The 18931-nt window shown below is 42.8% G+C and overlaps 1 protein-coding gene across 1 annotated transcript in view; it reads left to right on the top strand.

Annotated features, from left to right (window-relative positions):
* TRIM23 (tripartite motif containing 23) overlaps positions 1-15491 on the top strand; it is a 28096-nt gene extending 12605 nt beyond the window's left edge. Inside the window, exons 5-11 of the mRNA XM_056541467.1 lie at positions 561-743; positions 2196-2411; positions 2971-3105; positions 3441-3570; positions 6076-6186; positions 11001-11125; positions 12203-15491. Coding sequence (XP_056397442.1) covers positions 561-743; positions 2196-2411; positions 2971-3105; positions 3441-3570; positions 6076-6186; positions 11001-11125; positions 12203-12382 — 1080 coding nt within the window. The 3' untranslated portion in view covers positions 12383-15491. The remainder of the gene's footprint in view (positions 1-560; positions 744-2195; positions 2412-2970; positions 3106-3440; positions 3571-6075; positions 6187-11000; positions 11126-12202) is intronic.
* Positions 15492-18931: the final 3440 nt, after the last annotated feature.

Below are 18931 nucleotides of genomic sequence, written 5' to 3'. Positions count from 1 at the left end.
ATGTTTAATAAAGTTAATATTTGACCCTATTGGTTCTTTTGGTTGGTGTATATAGTTTAAGTGAACCATTGTGGCTTTGTTGTTCACTTTTGGTGGTATAATAAATGAGTTCAGCTTTCAGGTGCTCCGGTGGGCTGGAGACTCTCTCATAGGACTGTATCCACCTTTTCCAGCCCACCGGAGCACCTGAAAGCTGAATTAATTTATGCAGGATAAGTCATCAACTGCCGAGCCGCGAGGTTCGTGACTAATCGAATCACTGTAACTTCGCTAATCTCTAATGTTTAGCACTGCCTGCACTAGCTAAGCGCTGTGCCTGTTTCCTTTTATCCATCCTGGTCCTCTGTTACTAGAGACAGAAATTTTTTAGACGCTCAACAGGAGTTTGCTTGGAAGTGAGACACCTTGTGGCCAACACTTTACAAATGTTTTCTGGGGTGGACATTGTAAATTATTAAAAATGTTAGGTATCACATGAAAAGGAAGTTATCTGAAATGGCAGTAACTGTTTAATTAGTGTATTTTTTTTTTTCTTTCTTTTAATTTTTTTTTATATAAAGCATGCTGTTCTGGAAACTGAAGCCAGCCAGATTCGTGCCTCCATATTGGATATGGCGCACTGTATAAGAAGCTTCACAGAAGAGATCTCTGAGTATTCCAGAAAGCTCACCGGCATTGTCCAACAGATTGAAGGTGGAGAGCAGATTGTGGAAGATGGCATTGGGATGGCGCATACTGAACATGTACGATTCCTAGAATATAATTTCAGTATTTCTGGTCTGGACAGTGTTTTACTTTTTATATCATAAGAACACAAAATCCTTGTTGACTAAAATATAGATTTCTGTGGACAGTCGTTATAAACCCATCGTCCACATATTCTCACTGCCCTGGGTTGAACCTGGTGGACATATGTCCAGACATGTAAAAAATTGTTGGTCAATCCTATGTCTCCCTGTAAAGGGGATGTGTGGCCAATGCATGCATGAAGCAAAGGGCTGCAAGAGCTATCCAGTGATTAATTTGTGCAGCCCTCCCTCCACAATATTTAAGCCTTGTAATAAGATCTTTAAATGAGTCCATCTACAAGATCAGCGTGGTTTACATTCAGATTTAGGGCCCTAACTGCCATGACAAATGTTTGGCAAAAAAGATCTCGGTAGCAGTGTATAGTTTCTCTAGGCCGCACCATATACATTCTTAGTATAGAATATGAGAAATCAACACTATAAAATGGATATGCTTTATTACTGTACATAATTCATTTTAGTTAGTGTACTTTTTCTAGTGCTAGTAAAATTATGAGGCTACAAGTAAAACAGTACAAAATGCAGTTTCCTTAAACCCACTGTTTACTTTATCCACAGGACAGGGAATGATCAATGGGGGTCTGAAGACTGGGACCCTCAGCAATCTTGAGGGGTCCTGAGCCTAAATGAAGCTGTTGTCATGTATGTGCATTGGCACTTTATTCTTTGTCTATGAGACTGGTACTCTGCTCTCTTCAGCAGTCCCATAGACATGAAATGTAGCATGCATACTTCAGACCCCTGTGGATCTGAACATAAGCTTTTGGTCAACCCCTTTAAGCTCCCAAATTCCCTTAGTGATTGTCTAACATAATGGCTTTTTGGAACTTTTATATTAGAAACAGACCTAATTACATGAAAATTTATCTTCATTGTTGAAAGGTACATTAATTTAGTGTACCATTTGGCCATATTAATTCTACCTTTTCTTTGTCAGATTCTTTTGTGTTGTACAGTGTTGTACAGTCTTGTAAATTTCCTACATTCGAACATTGACAACCAAAATAAGGTTTAGGGATGAAGGGTCAGACTTTCCCTAAAGCATCTGTTTAGATGCATTAGAATTGTTGCGTGTCTTTTTAGTTATTACTAATACACATTATTTTGGAGAAAGGGTAAATTAATGTGTCTCAGATTTTACCTGGAGATTTCACCAGGTAAAATCCACAGTAGATAACAGATTACAGAGATGTAATTAGTTTTTTCTAAATAGCACCGAGCTTCCATATACTTGGGGCTGCATTGTGCTGGTATGTTAGAAAACTCTAGCTAAGCTGACAATCTGTGCAGTCTTTTCTACTAGAATTTCTAAATTCTCCAGTAATGCAGATTAAGTATCCCTAAACTGGCGGGACCTCATTTTTTTCCTTTTCCCCCACCTCGTAGGTCCCTGGGACAGCAGAGAATGCCCGCTCTTGTGTCAGAGCATATTTTTCAGATCTGCACGAAACACTCTGCCGCCAAGAAGAAATGGCGCTTAGCGTAGTTGATGCTCATGTGAGAGAACAGCTGATCTGGCTTCGACAGCAACAAGAGAACATGACCATCTTGTTATCAGAGGTGTCCACCGCTTGTCTACACTGTGAGAAGGCCTTGCAGCAGGTACTTGGTTTGCAAATAAAAGTAAATGCAGTGGAAAAATGACCACATAGTATTTGCTAACTAGATAACGAATATAGAGTTTTAACAATGTGCATTATTGTTAAAGGGTTTATGCACTTTATTAAATCTTATGCCCTATCCAAAGGATCAGGGATAAGTTACTGATCATGGGGCACTGTGACCTCTGGGACCCCCCCAGCGATCTCCTATACGGGGCCCTGCTCTCACCTCAGCATATGCTAGGTCTGCCGCTTCTCCAAAGTGCGCTCTGGCCCCCACCCTCAGGAACATGCTCTTGCTGCACAGAAGGGACAGTCCCCATTAGCCAATTACCAGCTGAGACTGGTCTCACCTCAGCCGGTGATTGGCTGGGTGGGCCATCATTTCTGTTCAGCTCCAGTGCGTTTCCAAGGGTGGGGGGCAAGGCGCAGCGGACCCTGTATATGCCGAGGTAAGAGCAAGGCCTAGCGGTCGGATAGGGAATACGTTTTCACAAAGTGCATAACCCCTTTAAGTTGTCCCTCCAGTGCTAATGGTAAGATTACATTTTGTTTCACAGGATGACTGCCGAGTGGTTCTGGCCAAGCTAGAGATCACAAGACTACTAGAGACTCTTCAGAAACAGCAGCAACAATTCACAGAGTTGGCTGATCACATCCAGCTAGATGCCAGTATCCCTGTTACATTTACAAAGGTAAGTAGGACATTTTAATAAAGCATGTGTGACCTAGATGATATAGTAATAGGACATGTCAGTATTAAAGCGTTTAACCCATTTGAAGAAGCAATATCCTATTCCATGCCTATCAGGGTATATTAATGGCATAATTGGGGACTAATGCTTGGAAACCCACTTGAAGGCCACACACAACCCTGCAATATTTCCTCAGATATAGCAGCTGATGTCTATGGTGATATCTAAATGGGTGAGGTCTTTTAATTAATAAGTGTAATGATTCATTAGTAAGGGCTAGTGGGTTTGCCTATGGACTTTGTACCATAATGTACTAACAATATTTTGTTTTCCAGGACAATAGAGTTCATATTGGTCCTAAAATGGAAATCCGTGTTGTAACATTAGGTTTGGACGGTGCAGGGAAAACAACAATCCTATTTAAACTGAAACAGGATGAATTCATGCAACCAATCCCTACAATCGGTTAGTAAAACTTTTCTCGTGAAAGTATTAAAATATGTTAGACTACACTACTCAAAAAAATAAAGGGAACATTAAGAAAATACAACCTAGATCGGAATGAATGAACTCATCGTATGAAATACTTTCGCCTTTACATAGTTGATTTAAGGTGCTGACAATAAAATCACACAAAAATGATCAATGGAAATAAAATTGATCAATTGATGGAGGTCTGGATATGGAGTCACACTCAAAATCAAAGTGTAAAACCACACTACAGGCTGATCCAACTTTGATGTAATGTCCTTAAAACAAGTCAAAATGAGGCTCAGTAGTGTGTGTGGCCCCCACATGCCTGTTTGACCTCCCTACAATGCCTGGGCATGCTCCTGATGAGGTGGCGGATGGTCTCCTGAGGGATGTCCTCCCAGACCTGAACTAAAGCATCTGCCAACTCCTGGACAGTCTGGTGCAACGTGGCATTGGTGGATGGAGCGAGACATGATGTCCCAGATGTGCTCAATCGGATTCAGGTCTGGGGAATGGGTGGCCAGGCCATAGCATCAATGCCTTCCTCTTGCAGGAACTGCTGACACACTCCAGCCACATGAGGTCTAGCATTGTCTTGTATTAGGAGGAACCCAGGGCCAACCGCACCAGCATATGGTCTCATAAGGGGTCTGAGGATCTCATCTCAATGCTTAATGGCAGTCAGGCTACCTCTGGCAAGCACATGAAGGGCTGTGCGGGTCCCCAAAGAAATGCCACCCCACACCATTACTGACCCACTGCCAAACCGGTCATGCTGGAGGATGTTGCAGGCAGAATGTTTTCCACGGCGTCTCCAGACCTGCTTTCATGTGTGAAGAGCACAGGGCGCCAGTGGTGAATTTTGCCAATCTTGGTGTTCTATGGCAAATGCCAACCCCCACCTGTGGAAGTCAGGCCCTCATACCACCCTCATGTAGTCTGTTTTTTGACTGTTTGAGTGGCCACATGCACATTTGTGGCCTGCTGGAGGTAATGGCAGTGCTCCTCCTGCTCCTTCTTGCACAAAGGCGGAGGTAGCAGTCCTGCTGCTGGGTTGTTGCCCTCCTACGACCTCCTCCACGTTTCCTGATGTACTGGCCTGTCTCCTGGTAGGGCCTCCATGCTCTGGACACTGCTGACAGACACAGCAAACCTAACCACAGCTCGCATGTGCCATCCTGGATGAGCTGCACTACCTGAGCCACTTGTGTGGGTTGTAGACTCCGTCTCATGCAACCACTAGAGTGAAAGCACTGCCAGCATTCAAAAGTGACCAAAACATCTGCCAAGAAGAATAGAAACTGAGAAGGGGTCTGTGGTCACCACCTACAGAACCACTCCTTTATTGGGGGTGTCTTGCTAATTGCCTATAATTTCCACCTGTTGTCTGTTCCATTTGCACAACAGCATGTGAAATTGATTGTCAATCAGTGTTGGACAGTGTGATTTCACAGAAGTGTCATTGACTTGGAGTTACATTGTTGTTTAAGTGTTCCCTTTATTTTTTTTGAGCGGTGTATATCTGAAGTCAGTACTGAAGGGGTTGCGCCATAATGACTATGGGGGTCTTCCTGTTGGAACCTCCACCAATAATCACAATGGCTGTCCCATGTTACCCTTTTTGAACGGAGCTGCTGTCAAGTATGCACACTGGGACTACCAATAGCAGCATACCACGCTCTGACCCATAGGTCAGACTCCCACCAATCACGGGCTTATCACTAATACTGTGGACAGGTTATAGCTGTCATTATGGCACAACCTCTTCCACACCTTAAGGACATTGGCCGTTAATGTACGTCCTGATGCAATGGTACTTCGTGCACCTGAACGCAGGAGCTGCGCTCTCTTCATGGAAGGAGGGTCCCGGCTACTATCAGTAGCCATGGACCCACCGTTAATGGCGGACATCAGTGATCGCTGTTATAGTGCGGGTGGACAACATTGAAACAAGGGGTTGCTAACAGTATTCTATCCAGTGGATTAAGTTTTCCCTCCCTGAAGCATTGCTATGCACAATGGATTTTGGAAGCTGGCTTGCAGAGCTACTCTGCTTCTCTATACACATCGCTATACCTGATGATAAATATTCAAATTTCTTCACTTTCACATCCTAGTGATGCGGGAGTGAAAAAAATGTGAATATTTATTTTAGGGGCGGCAGGCCAGCTTCCCGCCTCCATTGCGCACAGCAGTATTGCAATGCCGCTCCCCGGAGGGATAACTTTTTTTTAGTCCACTGGATAAAATTCTGTAAGTAACCCTTTGTGTTTAATGCTGCTCACCCGCACTATAACCCAGTGTATTGGCTTATTGCAGGTCAACAGGATGTCAATTTCCCTTTAATTTCTATTGAGATAGATAGATAGATAATATATAATATATATATATTATACATACACACACACTTATATGGATAGAGATATAATAACTGTAAACCATATTTTTGATACTAATGGACATCTGATCGTGATTATTATTTTATTCTTTTTAAAGGTTTTAATGTTGAAACAGTGGAATATAAAAACTTAAAGTTTACAATTTGGGATGTTGGAGGCAAACACAAGCTGAGGCCCCTATGGAAACATTATTACCTTAACACACAAGGTGAGTGTGACTTGTAAATTGCAGTTTTTTTTTCCCCTCATAGCCTTCTAGGATATTCTCCTGTTTTCTCGGTCGCTCTTCATTGGGGGACACCTATACTGATGGGTATATGCTCTTGCCACTAGGCGGCACTGACACTAGGGGAAAAAAAAGTCGGCTCCTCCCTGGCAGGATATACCTGCCCACTGGAAGAGAGGTAATCTGTCAGGGATGTAAGGGATGTTTTTAGTTAGGCTTTTATCTCCTTTTTGTTTTCCCTTTTTCAGGTGGGGGTTCAGAAGCATGGCGCTACCTATTTTCCCTATTCCGAGCTCTCGCCGCTCCAAGGATTGTGCTTATTTTAAGTGTCCCTAAATCAGTGACATGCTGTGGGCGTCCTAGCCCATCTCACTTAGGGGACCACACGGGCAGTATCGGTGCAGGGTGCCTTGCTCCACACGCTTCCTTCCTGCCATTAAAAAAAAAATGGCTCAGACCATTTGGTGGTGTTTGTCGCCCTCTTGAGGCCAATAATTGTATTGTGCCCTTGTTTTCCATTGCTTCTTGTGAGCTCTCCCTTGTGGCAACCAAGCACTATCAGTTTAATATCTGCAGGGTCCCTTTCTAGGGACTGTATTGGGGGCTGCTTTATTTGCTTCTGTCACCCTGTGGGTGACCTACTATTGACAAATTATATTGCCTCAGTTGGGCTATACCTATTCTCTGCAGGGTTCTCACTCGGTCAGGGAGGGTATGCGTACCACTGTGGCGGGTTGTTCAGGGATTTCACGATCCCTTGGTAACTACCAGGGCTATATTCAGTGACTTTTCTCCCCTGCCACTGAGTATCATACAAGTCCGTCGTGTCCACAGCCGACTTCCAGTCCCTCCTTACCGAGGCAAGACACTGGGGGTGCACTTGCAAGAGTTTTTGCATTCCTGACGGACGCTAAGGGCACTCTTGAGGTTCCTCCTCTGTCAAGTCTGCCAGCCACTCATCACGGTCGTGTTCTTGGCATGTCAAACAATATGATTCCCCTCTCCACAGGCTGCCGAATTCACGGCTAGTTCTCTGTATCCCCACATCCAGTGCAAGGTCTCTGTGCAGGGATTGGACCTGATTTCAATATGCCAGACATTAGTCTCACCTGTCACTCATCTCACAGCTGGCATTCCGGTGCCCCTATGTTGTGCAAGGTGTCCGAAGATGTGAGCCGTTGGGGATACAATACAACGGGGATACAATCCACGGCTTCTCAGCCTCCCCTGATCTTCCAGGGTGGCGGGGATACTATCCACGGCTCCTAGGCCTCCCCTCCCTCCCACATGCGACAAAGGGGTACAGTGATCGCCTATCTGACTGTCCCCTTTTCACCACCGCCTGGAGGCATACTTATTCAGCCAGACTGTTGCCTGCATGGTCTCTGCCGATGTAAGTCTCCCCTCTCAGGGCTGCCGTGGGCATGGTCATGTTTCCTGTACCTCACTGCTGGTGTACGGAATCTGTATGAGGGTCCCTGGAGGTCCTAGGGACCGATGCCAGTAAGCCACATTGTCGTCTGCTGGGTCTCCTACACCTCCAGGTCACCCGTTAGTTTGGCTGCATTCAGATACCCCATTTTCTGTGGGTGGGTTTGAAGGTGTGATCTTGAGTGTTCTGGAATCCTAACCCAGTCAGCCAGACGGTTGTCTGTAGGGTTTACTACTACGTCTGGTCAACTGCCATACACTTCCCACACTGTGGATGGAAGTTCAGATAACCCTCTGCCAAGGTGTATTTCCGAGTGATACAATGCACCACATCCTGGTTTGCGGGGTTCCCTCCTTTACCAGTTCCCTCTTTACATGCCTGCTGCTCTCTCGGCTTAAGGCTGGTAACCCACTTTCTGTGTGCGGTTCTGAATGTGGGACTCTGTGGCCATGGTCTCTATGCCAGATAACCAGACTGTCTGCATGATTTTCTAATCCGCCAGGTGACACCCCCATTCTTGTTGCTCCCTTGGCTGCAGTCCAGTGACTCCTTTTCAATGTGAAGTTCCACAGAGTGTTTTGGTGGGTTCATTGGACTTTTTTTTATACCTGTCTATCAGACGGTCTGTATGTTTCCTTTCCCACATCCTTTCTCTCTTGCATCTGTGACGGCAGTCCTGGTGTGTGGCACCATTAAGAGCATCAGCAACAGCAGCACTCTTCCCCTTTCTAAAGGTGCAATGTTGGTCTGCAAGGGGCATGGTTGTGACACAGCATTGGGTGCTGAGCTGTTTTCCATACTGCCGGACTTTTAGATGTCTGCGGTTTCTTTTTTTCGTCTGCAGCCTTGGTACCCCACTACTATCGTGCGGAAACCATGTCTGTGTCTCTACGTATGCTGGGCCACTCTGCATGTGTAGAGCCCACCTTCACTTCCTTTCGGTGAGGTGTGTCTCGGCTTTCCTGTGATCTTGAGCACCTCTGTTCTTGCATGGGGCCTTGGGGGGCGACAGTCAGCTGCTGTGGCATGCTTTCTTTTCTGGATGGGCCCTCCTGGTTCTTTCTGCCTTAGTGATGGTTGAGGTCTTGGGCAGGTTAGCTCTCCCACCCAGCCTTCTCCACAATCTATTTTGTGGGACGGTCTTTCTGTACCGCACTTCTTGTCTTGACACACAATTTTGTCACCCGGAACATTTCGCGGATGTTGGGTTTACTTACTCTACAGGTTTCCGCCTCCCAGGCGACTCTGGAACCTCTGATTCACATGTCAGCTGCTCCGGGATGCTCCTTTTGGCTGTCTATTCTCATGTGTACATCCTACAGGTGACCCAGGAACCTTCAGTTCCCATGTCGGTCGCTCGGGATGCCTCTTTTCTGACGTTCTGCTCCTTTTTTGGCCGTTATTACTTCAGTCTCCTCCTTTTGAGGTCCATGTACTCCTGAGATGGAAGGCGTTCTGGACTCCGGATCACGCTAGTCGAGCTTAATTCACCTCCCAGGTGCTTGTGGCGGGCCCCTGGGCTGGAGGTTTTTGGTCTGTAGCTGTTCAGATGGTCAAATTTTTTTTTTTTTTTTTTTTGCACCGGGACTCTCCCCGCCAGCCCTCTGTCTGTCTGGTTCTGTGTTCCTTGGAGTTGATTTCCTACCTCCTCCCCGGGATTGTCCTGGCCCATCTGGCTTTCTAGTTGACTTATTTTTTTTTTTATTTTTTTTTTCTTGTCTCTCTAAGTGGACCATAGGTTTAGAGTCTCTACATAGGATGGTCTCTTACTTTTGGCATCCTAGTACATTTCCATGGACAGGGGTTTCTTCCGGGAGCTCAGTTTGTGGCTTTCGGTTGTTTCTGCCCAGGATCTCATCCGCAGGCCTTACGGTCGAGTAGGTTCAGTCTCTGGAATGATTCCCTTTCTCTGGTGGTTGTTTTTTTTTCCCACCCTAGGGGACTGCTTTGGTACGTCCCATCAGTGTCCCCCAATGAAGAGATTTATTTTTTATTTTTTTGTACTCGCCGTAAAATCTCTCTCGTAGGTGGACAAAGCACCCACCCATTTATTTCTTTCTTTTTTTTTTTTTTTACATTTTTGGTCCAGATCCTCTTTTCCAGTTCTTGTTTTTTTTTATCCGGGATTCTTTTCTAGGGTCCTTCAGACATATTTCTTTGTTGGCTTCTCCTACTGCTTTGTGACAGAACTGATTACTTCCAGTGGGTGAGTATATCCTGCCAGGGAGGAGCCTCCTAATGGCAAGAGCATATACCCATCAGTATAGGTGTGTGTGTGTGTGTGTCTTCCCCCCCCCCCCCCCAATGAAGGCAACAAGAGAGATTTTAAGGTGAGCACAAAAAAAATCTTTTTACAACTATTTACAGATAAAAATCTGAAAATGAAGTGCATATGTATTCACCCTCTTTACTGTGAAACCCCTAACAAAGATCTGGTGTGACCAATGGTTTTTACAAGTCACATTTGAAAGTAAATGGGGCCCACCAATCTACAATTTATAGCCAGTAAAAATACACCTGGTCTGTGAAGTCCTCTGAGTTTAAACAGCAGCATAAAGACCAAGGAGCTTACAAAAAAGGTCATGTATAAAGTTGTGGAGAAGCAGGGTGAGGTTATAAAAACAATATCCTAAGCTGTGAGCATCTCACAGAGCACTATAAAAATATCAATAATCAGAAAATGGGAGCAAAATGCACAACTGCAAACCTACCAAGACCAGGCAGTCCACCCAAACTGACATGTTGGGCAAGAGCGAATCTAACAAATGTAAATTATTATTATTTTTTCACATTATTGCTTGTGTCATCAAAAAGGTATTTTTCAAAGAACTTTGCATGTTTTGTTGATCAAATGGTAAAAGTCTATTTTAATTTCAGTTTATAACAGTAACAAAATGGGCAAAAAGTTTAAGTGGGTCAAATGCAAGGCACTGTATACATTAACAGATGATAAAACCGCTTTATAGCACAATCTGTTTTTCCTTTTTTACATTATTTAAAAAAATTGTAACTATTACATTTTATTTATTTTTTACAAATACAATAGCACAGATTACTACAATAAAGTATACAGCAAAAAAAAAATTATAATGAAATGGAAACCAGTGAAGCAAAGAAACATTGTCTACATTACATCATAGAAGTCAATTTTACATATATATTTTTATCCTATTTACATACATTAAACATTCACATAAAACGTAAATACAAAACGCAATATGAACCCACCCTTACTGCTTCCCAAAAGTGGCCTTGCTTGCTACTGCTGGGGTCAGCATTTCTCCGTGTAAAACTTGGACTTTTGGTTACAGATTCCTCCTGTTCTATCCATAGCTCATATTTATCTTTTTCATAATTTTTCTAGCTGTAGTATTTGTAATAGATAGCAGTCACCGAGATCGGGTCACTGAGGCGCATAGTGAACTTGCAAAGCTACTCACCGAAAAGGAATTGCGTGATGCCCTGCTCTTAATATTCGCCAATAAACAGGTAAGGCTTCACTCTTGAGTCTCATAGTTTGTTGTGACACCTCTGGGCTTATGTTAACCTAGTGCTTATGTAAGACAGGGTTCATACACAGTATTTTGGGAAGTATTTATAGCCAAAACATAGAATGTCTAAAACATAGAAAAATTTGCAAATCTTTCCTTTATAGTTTTCTGTGTTGCACCCACTAAAAATACTGACCAAAGTACTGTGTGTTACCCAGCCTTAAAGGAGTAGTGTAGTGAAAAATAACTTATCCCCTACCCAAAGGATAGGGGATAAGTTATAGACCCCGGGGGGGGGGAACCCCGAGATCTCCTGAACGGCGCCCTGGCAGTCTGCTGGAGACCCCAGCCGACACGCCCCCTCCATGTATCTCATAGAAATACATGGAGGGGAACGTGTCGGCCTCAGCTTCCTGCGGGGGGGCGGGCGAACGAACGTCCGCTTTCGGCAGACTGCTGGGCCTTGTTCAGAAGATCGTGGTCTAGAACTTATTTTTCACTGCACTACTCCTTTTACACTGGCTTTTTTGGAATTGTCTGCTGTAGACTAGTAGTCCAGTGTTTCCCAAGCAGTGTGCCTCTAGCTGTTGCAGAACTACAACTCCCAACATGCCCGGACAGCCTTTGGCTGTCCGGGCATATCGGGAGTTGTAGTTTTGAAACAGCTGGAGCCACACTGCTTAGGAAACACTGGTGTAGAGGGTAGTAAGACACCTCTGTTGGGAGCTTATTTCCACTGAGAACAAAATAGGCCAGGCATTGTGGTGATCCAGTAAGCCCCTCCTAATGGTTGTCGGGTTTGGCCAAAATTATTCTGTGTGTGGCCAGCTTTAGTATCTGCAGTTTTGCCTGTTGCAAATGGCATTATAAGTATAAAGGTAGGGTCACATGTGCTGTAAAGCTGCATACATTTTTCTACCCATTGAAATCAATGGGTAGCAAAATCAGCTGTGCATTTTGCTACCCATTAATTTCAAGAGATGGGAAAATATGGCACGTGACCCCATTCTAAAGGTTACTATAAGATGTTAACTAACAGTTTCACTGTATTTATGCATACTGTGTTTTCTTGCAGGACGTTTCAGGCGCCCTATCTGTAGAAGAAATGACTGAGCTCTTGAGCCTTCACAAACTGTGCTGTGGCCGCAGCTGGTATATCCAGAGCTGTGATGCCAGGAGTGGCATGGGGCTATACGATGGCCTCGACTGGTTATCCAGGCAGCTGGTAGCCGCGGGTGTACTGGATGTTGCTTAAATTTGAGCAAGCGGTACTTTAATTTAGTGAATATCTGTTATATCAGTAACTCGCTTCGTACAGAATGTAGTGCTGTTTCAGCATACATTATGGCTAATATCATATGGGCTTCTTATGTGTCTGTGTATTTCAAGTAATGTGAAAGTCTACGACTATCCATTAATGCATGTGATTAACTCATAGAAGATCAATGCTCAGCAGGCACACTTGCCTATATATAATAAGGAACATTATGGGGAGTATGTGCCCGGTAGGTCATATTAAGAATGCTGCAGGCAGTGTTCATTGGACAGCACTACAGATGTTACATGTGAAGGAGTCATCCTAATGTTAAAGGGGCTGTCTGGTCTTTGGTTTTTTTTGTTTTGTTTGTTTTTTACTTATTCTTCGTGCATTCTAATGTGTGTTTGTGTGTATGTTAGAGAGATATATCTCTCTATCTGAAAAACACACACGCACATGTAAATGTTGGCACCCCAGAAATATTTTTAGAAAATGAAGTATTTCTCACAGAAAAGGATTGCAGTAACACATGTTTTGCTATAAACGTGTTTATTCCCATGTGTATTGCATGTGATGCTCCTTTTAAACTCAACTGGGGCAAGTAACAGGTCTGGGCAATATAAAAATCACACCTAAAAACAGATAGAAAGGAGAAAAGTTCACTTAGTCTCTGCATTGTGTGTCTGTGTGTGCCACACTAAGCATGGACAACATAAAGGGAAGAAGAGAACAGTCTGAGGACTTGAGAACCAAAATTGTGAAAAAAATATAAACCATCTCAAGTTTACAAGTCCATCTTCAGAGATCTAGATTTGCCTATGTGCACAGTGCCCAACACAAACAAGTTCCAAAGATATTCAAGCTGTCCTGCAGGCTCAGGGAGCATCAGTGTCAGTGCAAACTATCCGTCGACATTTAAATGAAATGTAACGCTATGGCAGGAGACCCAGGAGGACCCCACTGCTGACGGACATAAAAAAGCAAGACTACATTTTGCCAAAATAAACTTGAGTAAGCCAAAATCCTTCTGGGAAAAAGTCTTGTGGACAGATGAGACCAAGACAGAGCTTTTTGGTAAAGCACATCATTCTACTGTATACAAAAAAAAAAAGGAATGAGGCCTACAAAGAAAAGAACACAGTACCTACAGTGAAATATGGTGGAGGTTCAATTATGTTTTTAGGTTGTTTTGCCACATCTGGAACTGGGTGCAAGGCATCATGAAATCTGAGGATTACCAACGGATTTTGGGTTGCACAGTACAGCCCAGTGTCAGAAAGCTGGGTTTGCATCCGAGATCTTGGGTCTTCCAGCAGGACAATGGGTGAGATTCATCAAAGCCAGTGTAGAGGAAGAGTGGTGCAGTTACTCATAGCAACCAAGCAGATTGCTTCTTTCATTTTTCAAAGGCCTTGTTAAAAATGAAAGAAGCAATCTGGTTGCCATGGGCAACTGCACTACTCTTCCTCTACACTGGTTTTGATGAATCTCCCCCAATGTCCCCAAACATATGTCAAAAAGCACCCAGCAATGGATGGCAACAAAGCGCTGGAGAGTTCTGAAGTGGCAGCAATGAGTCCAGATCTAAATCCCATTGAACACCTGTGGCGAGATCTTAAAATTGCTGTTGGGAAAAGGCACCCTTCCAATAAGAGAGACCTGGAGCAGTTTGCAAAGGAAGAGTGGTCCAACATTCCGGCTGAGAGGTGTAAGAAGCTTATTGATGGTTATAGGAAGTGACTGATTTCATTTATTTTTTCCAAAGGGTGTGTAACCAAATATTAACTCCTTAACGACTCAGGACGTATATCTGTCCTGCGCCGGCTCCCGTGATATATAACTCGATGACCCCGCGTCATATCGGGTCGGTCCCGGTGGCCATCAATGGCCGGGACCCGCAGCTAATACCAGAACTCGACGATCGTGGTGATGCCCAGTATTAACCCTTCAGACACGGCGGTCAAATTTGACCGCCGCGTCTGAAGTGAAACCGAAAGCATCCCGGCAGCTCTGTTGGGCTGTTCGTGACCGCCGCGGTGAAATCGTGGCTTCCTCAACAGCTTGCAGGACACTTGGAGGATCCCTACCTGCCTCCTACATGTCCGATCGCCGAATGACTGCTCTGTGCCTGAGATCCAGGCAGGAGCAGTCGAGCGGCGATAACACTGATCAATGCCATGTTAATGCATGGCAGCAATCAGTGTAGGAAATCGGTGTGTGTGTTCAATGTTATAGTCCCCTATGGGGGCTATAACATTGAAAAAAAGTGTTAACAAATATGATTTAACCCCTTCCCTAATAAGTCAGAATCCAACCCCCTTTTCCCGTAATAAAAAAAACTATGTTAATAAAAATAAATATAAACATATGTGGTATCGTCACGTGCGTAAATGTACAAACAAAAATATATAGTTAATCCGCACGGTCAATGGCATACACATAAAAAAAAGTCCAAAATAGCGTAGTTTTGGTTAATTTATTATACCATTAAAAAAAATGAATAAAAAGCGATCAAAGTCAAAACAAAAAATGGTACCAAAAAAAAACTGATCACGGCGCAAAAAGCTCTAATACATCCCCATATGCAGAAAAATAAAAAAGTTGTTAGGGGTCAGAAGAGGACATTTTTAAACTAATACATTTTTCTGCATGTAGTTATAATTTTTTTTAAGAAGTACGACAAAATCAAACCTATATAAGTAGGGTATCATTTTAATCGTATGAACCTACAGAATTAAGAGAAGGTGTGGTTTTACTGAAAAATGTACTGCGTAGAAACGGAAGCCCCCAAAATTACAAAATGGTGTTTTTTTTCTTCAATTTGGCCGCACAATGATTTTTTTTTTTTTCCATTTTGCTGTGGATTTTTGGTTAAAATGTTGTCACTGTAAAGTAGAATTGGTGGAGCATAAAATAAGCCATAATAGGGATTTTAAGGTGGAAAATTGAAAGGGTTATGATTTTTAAAAGGTAAGGAGGAAAAAACGAAAATGCAAAAACTGAAAAACGCTGAGTCCTTAAGGGGTTAAGTTATGGGTGGCAATAATTTTGTCCAGCCCATTTTTGGAGTGACATGAGTTTGGTTCCTCCCTTTTTTTTTTTTTTTTTTTCAACACACACAAAGGGAATAAACCTGTGTATAGCAAAACATGTTACTGCAATCCTTTTCTGTGAGAAATACTTCATTTTCTACAAAAATTTCAGGGGTGCCAATATTTACGGCCGTGTGTGTGTGTGTGTGTGTGTGTGTGTGTGTGTGTGTGTGTGTATATATATATGTATATGTGTATGTATGTATGTATGTATGTATATATGTATGTATATGTATGTATATGTATGTATGTATGTATATATGTATGTATATATATATATGTATGTGTATATATGTATGTGTATGTATGTATGTATGTATGTATGTATGTATGTATGTATATCTTGAATTTGTTAAAAATGCACAAAGAATAAGTCACTGATCTAAGGATAGGTCATCAATATTAAACTCCCGAAATACTCCCAGCTGGTAAGTTCTCGCTAGTGGTGCCTGCAAGCAAACTCTGCCTACGCAGGGTATATGGAGCTTTGTATCACAACAATGAGACTCCCATGCTGTATAGATATGAATAGGATTTAATCGACACTGAATTTTGGTTGACTTTATGTATAAAAACACAACAGAAAAAACAAACAAACAATAAAAATTATGATGTAATCCAGTGGTCTTCAACCTGTGGCTATCCAGCTGTTGCAAAACTACACCTCCCAGCATGCCCTGACAGCCTCAGCCTGCTTATCACTGGTTAAATTATAATAAAAACCAGAAAACCCCTTTAACATCTGCCAGCAAAAAAGGCACCAGGATGATGTTCTCCCGAATACATCACTGTATAACAGTAGGAATAAGCTTTCTCATGTCTTTAACACAGTTTTTGCTTTCATCCAGTGTTTCCCATCCAGTATGCTTCTAGCTGTTGCAAAGCTTAAAGGGGTACTCTGGTGAAGACCTTTTTTTTTTTTTTTTTTTTCTTTTAAATCAACTGGGGACAGAAAGTTAAACATATTTGTAAATTACTTCTATTAAAAAAATCTTAATCCTTCCAGTACTTATTAGCTGCTGAATGCTACAGAGGAAATTCCTTTCTTTTTGGAACACTGACATCACGAGCACAGTGCTCTCTGCTGACATCTCTGTCCATTTTAGCAACCATGCATAGCAGATGTATGCTAAGGGCAGCATGGTGGCTCAGTGGTTAGCACTGCTGCCTTGCCGTGCTGGGGACTTGGGTTCAAATCCCACTAAGGACAACAATAAATAAAGCGTTATTATTATAATAATGTCAGCAGAGAGAACTGTGCTCGTGATGTCAGCAGAGAGCATTCCAAAAAGAAAAGAATTTCCTCTGTAGAATTCAGCAGATTTTTTTTAATAGAAGTAATTTACAAATATGTTTAACTTCCTGCCACCAGTTGATTTAAAAGAAAAAAGGTTTTCACCGGAGTACCCCTTTAAACTCCCAGCATACCCGGACAGTCGTTGGCTGTCCGGACATGCTGGGAGTTGTTGTTTTGCAACAGCTGGAGGCACTCTGGTTTGGGAGACATTGCTTTAACCAATTGTAACGTCAGACTGTGAAGATTAATAATCTGAACCAAACTGCTCGTCCTTTCTATGTAACAGTCTAATGTTTACACTACAGTCACAGTATTAATTTATTGCATTAGCCGCAGTCACCTATGTCCATCCGAGCCCCCATCCAGCCTTAATGGAATACTGTAGCGCAAAATAACTTATCCCCTATCTGACGGATAAGGGATAAGTTCCAGATCGCAGGGGGTCCGACCGATGGGACCTGCCGCGATCTCCTGTCCTCGTGAAGGGAGCGTTCCTTCCCCGCATGACGTGGCGGCTGACATGCCCCCTCCATGTATCTCTATGGGATATGAGGGGGGCGTGTTGGCCTCCATGTCATGCTGGGGACAGACACGCCCCCTTCCTGCCAACTATCGGGGCCCTGTACAGGAGTTTGCAGGGGGTCCTTTTCGGATAGGGGATAAGTTATTTTGCACTACAGTTTTCCTTTAACATGTCATCCATACAGACTGAAGGGATGCCGGGACCTGTTACATTTCACCAGTGACCATTGTAAATTAGTGATCTTCTTTTGTCCCTGGTAAAATGTTCGTTCCCAATATGGCTGCCTTGGCTTATGTAGATGACACATTAATATAAATTAATTTTAATATTAAACTATTTCATACCCGGGGCGCCTGGTGATGCTTTTTGAACAGTACCTAAAATTATGTTGTTGTTTTGACATCTTATTTTTTGTGTAGTTTTGTGATTATGTGTACTGTGCAGAATTGCAATTTTTTTGTTTTAGTAAAAATTTTACATTTTTAAGTCTATGGTTACTTAAGTAGTGGAATATGCCAGCTTATTTAAAGGCACGGGTGCCTTACCGGTTGATCGATGGGCTTTGGCTGCATTGTTCTATTTTTGTCGACACATGTGATGGGCCATGTCACTGTTTTGCTATTGCTTGCTGCAGCCAAAGTTGGATTTACATAGCTTTTTAGATGTAAGTATGTGCAATGGAGACTAACCCGTTGCTCATTAGAACACAGCCTGTCGATACAAGACAGTTGTCACTATCCGGCCAGTGTAGTCAATATCTGGCCACAGAATAACTTGGTAGGTAGTATTTTAGTGAATTTAGGTGGCGCCATCCAGTGGTGTCGGTGGACAACCAGATACTATGTAAAACACTAAAGTGTTACCCTTTAAAAATTTACCTTTTTAACCCATACTAACCAATCACATCTCAATCTGAAATCGGGTGTGAAGAGACACAACTGCATACTGGGTGTTTAGGATGACAGTCCACCTGTCCAACACAGATCCTATGAATTTAAGGGGTACTCCAGTGAAAACCTTTTTTTCTTTTAAATCAACTGGTGGCAGAAAGTTAAACATATTTGTAAATTACTTCTATTAAAAAATCTTAATCCTTCCAGTACTTATTAGCTGCTGAATGCTACAGAGGAAATTCCTTTCTTTTTGAAACACTGACATTACGAGCACAGTGCTCTCTGCTGACATCTCTGTCCATTTTAGCAACCATGCATAGCAGATGTATGCTAAGGGCAGCATGGTGGCTCATGGTTAGCACTGCTGCCTTGCAGTGCTGGGGAATTGGGTTCAAATCCCACAAAGGACAACAATAAATAAAAAAGCATTATTGTTATTATAATAACGTCAGCAGAGAGAACTGTGCTCGTGATGTCATCAGAGAGCATTCCAAAAAGAAAAGAATTTCCGCTGTAGTATTCAGCAGCTAATAAGTACAGGAAGGATTAAGATTTTTTAATAGAAGTAATTTACAAACATGTTTAACTTTCTGCCACCAGTTGATTTAAAAGAAAAAAGGTTTTCACCGGAGTACCCCTTTTTAAAGGGGTTATCCTGAGGCTATGTTCACATGGCAGAAAACTTGCAGTATATCTGCCCGGAAAATACAGGCAGACGTTCCACAACTAGCATGTTTTGTC

This window comes from Hyla sarda, chromosome 1, assembly GCF_029499605.1.
Source record: "Hyla sarda isolate aHylSar1 chromosome 1, aHylSar1.hap1, whole genome shotgun sequence".
NCBI lineage: Eukaryota > Metazoa > Chordata > Amphibia > Anura > Hylidae > Hyla > Hyla sarda.
The sequence above is the reverse complement of the archived record's forward strand: the minus strand, read 5'-3'. Positions and strand labels throughout refer to the sequence as shown.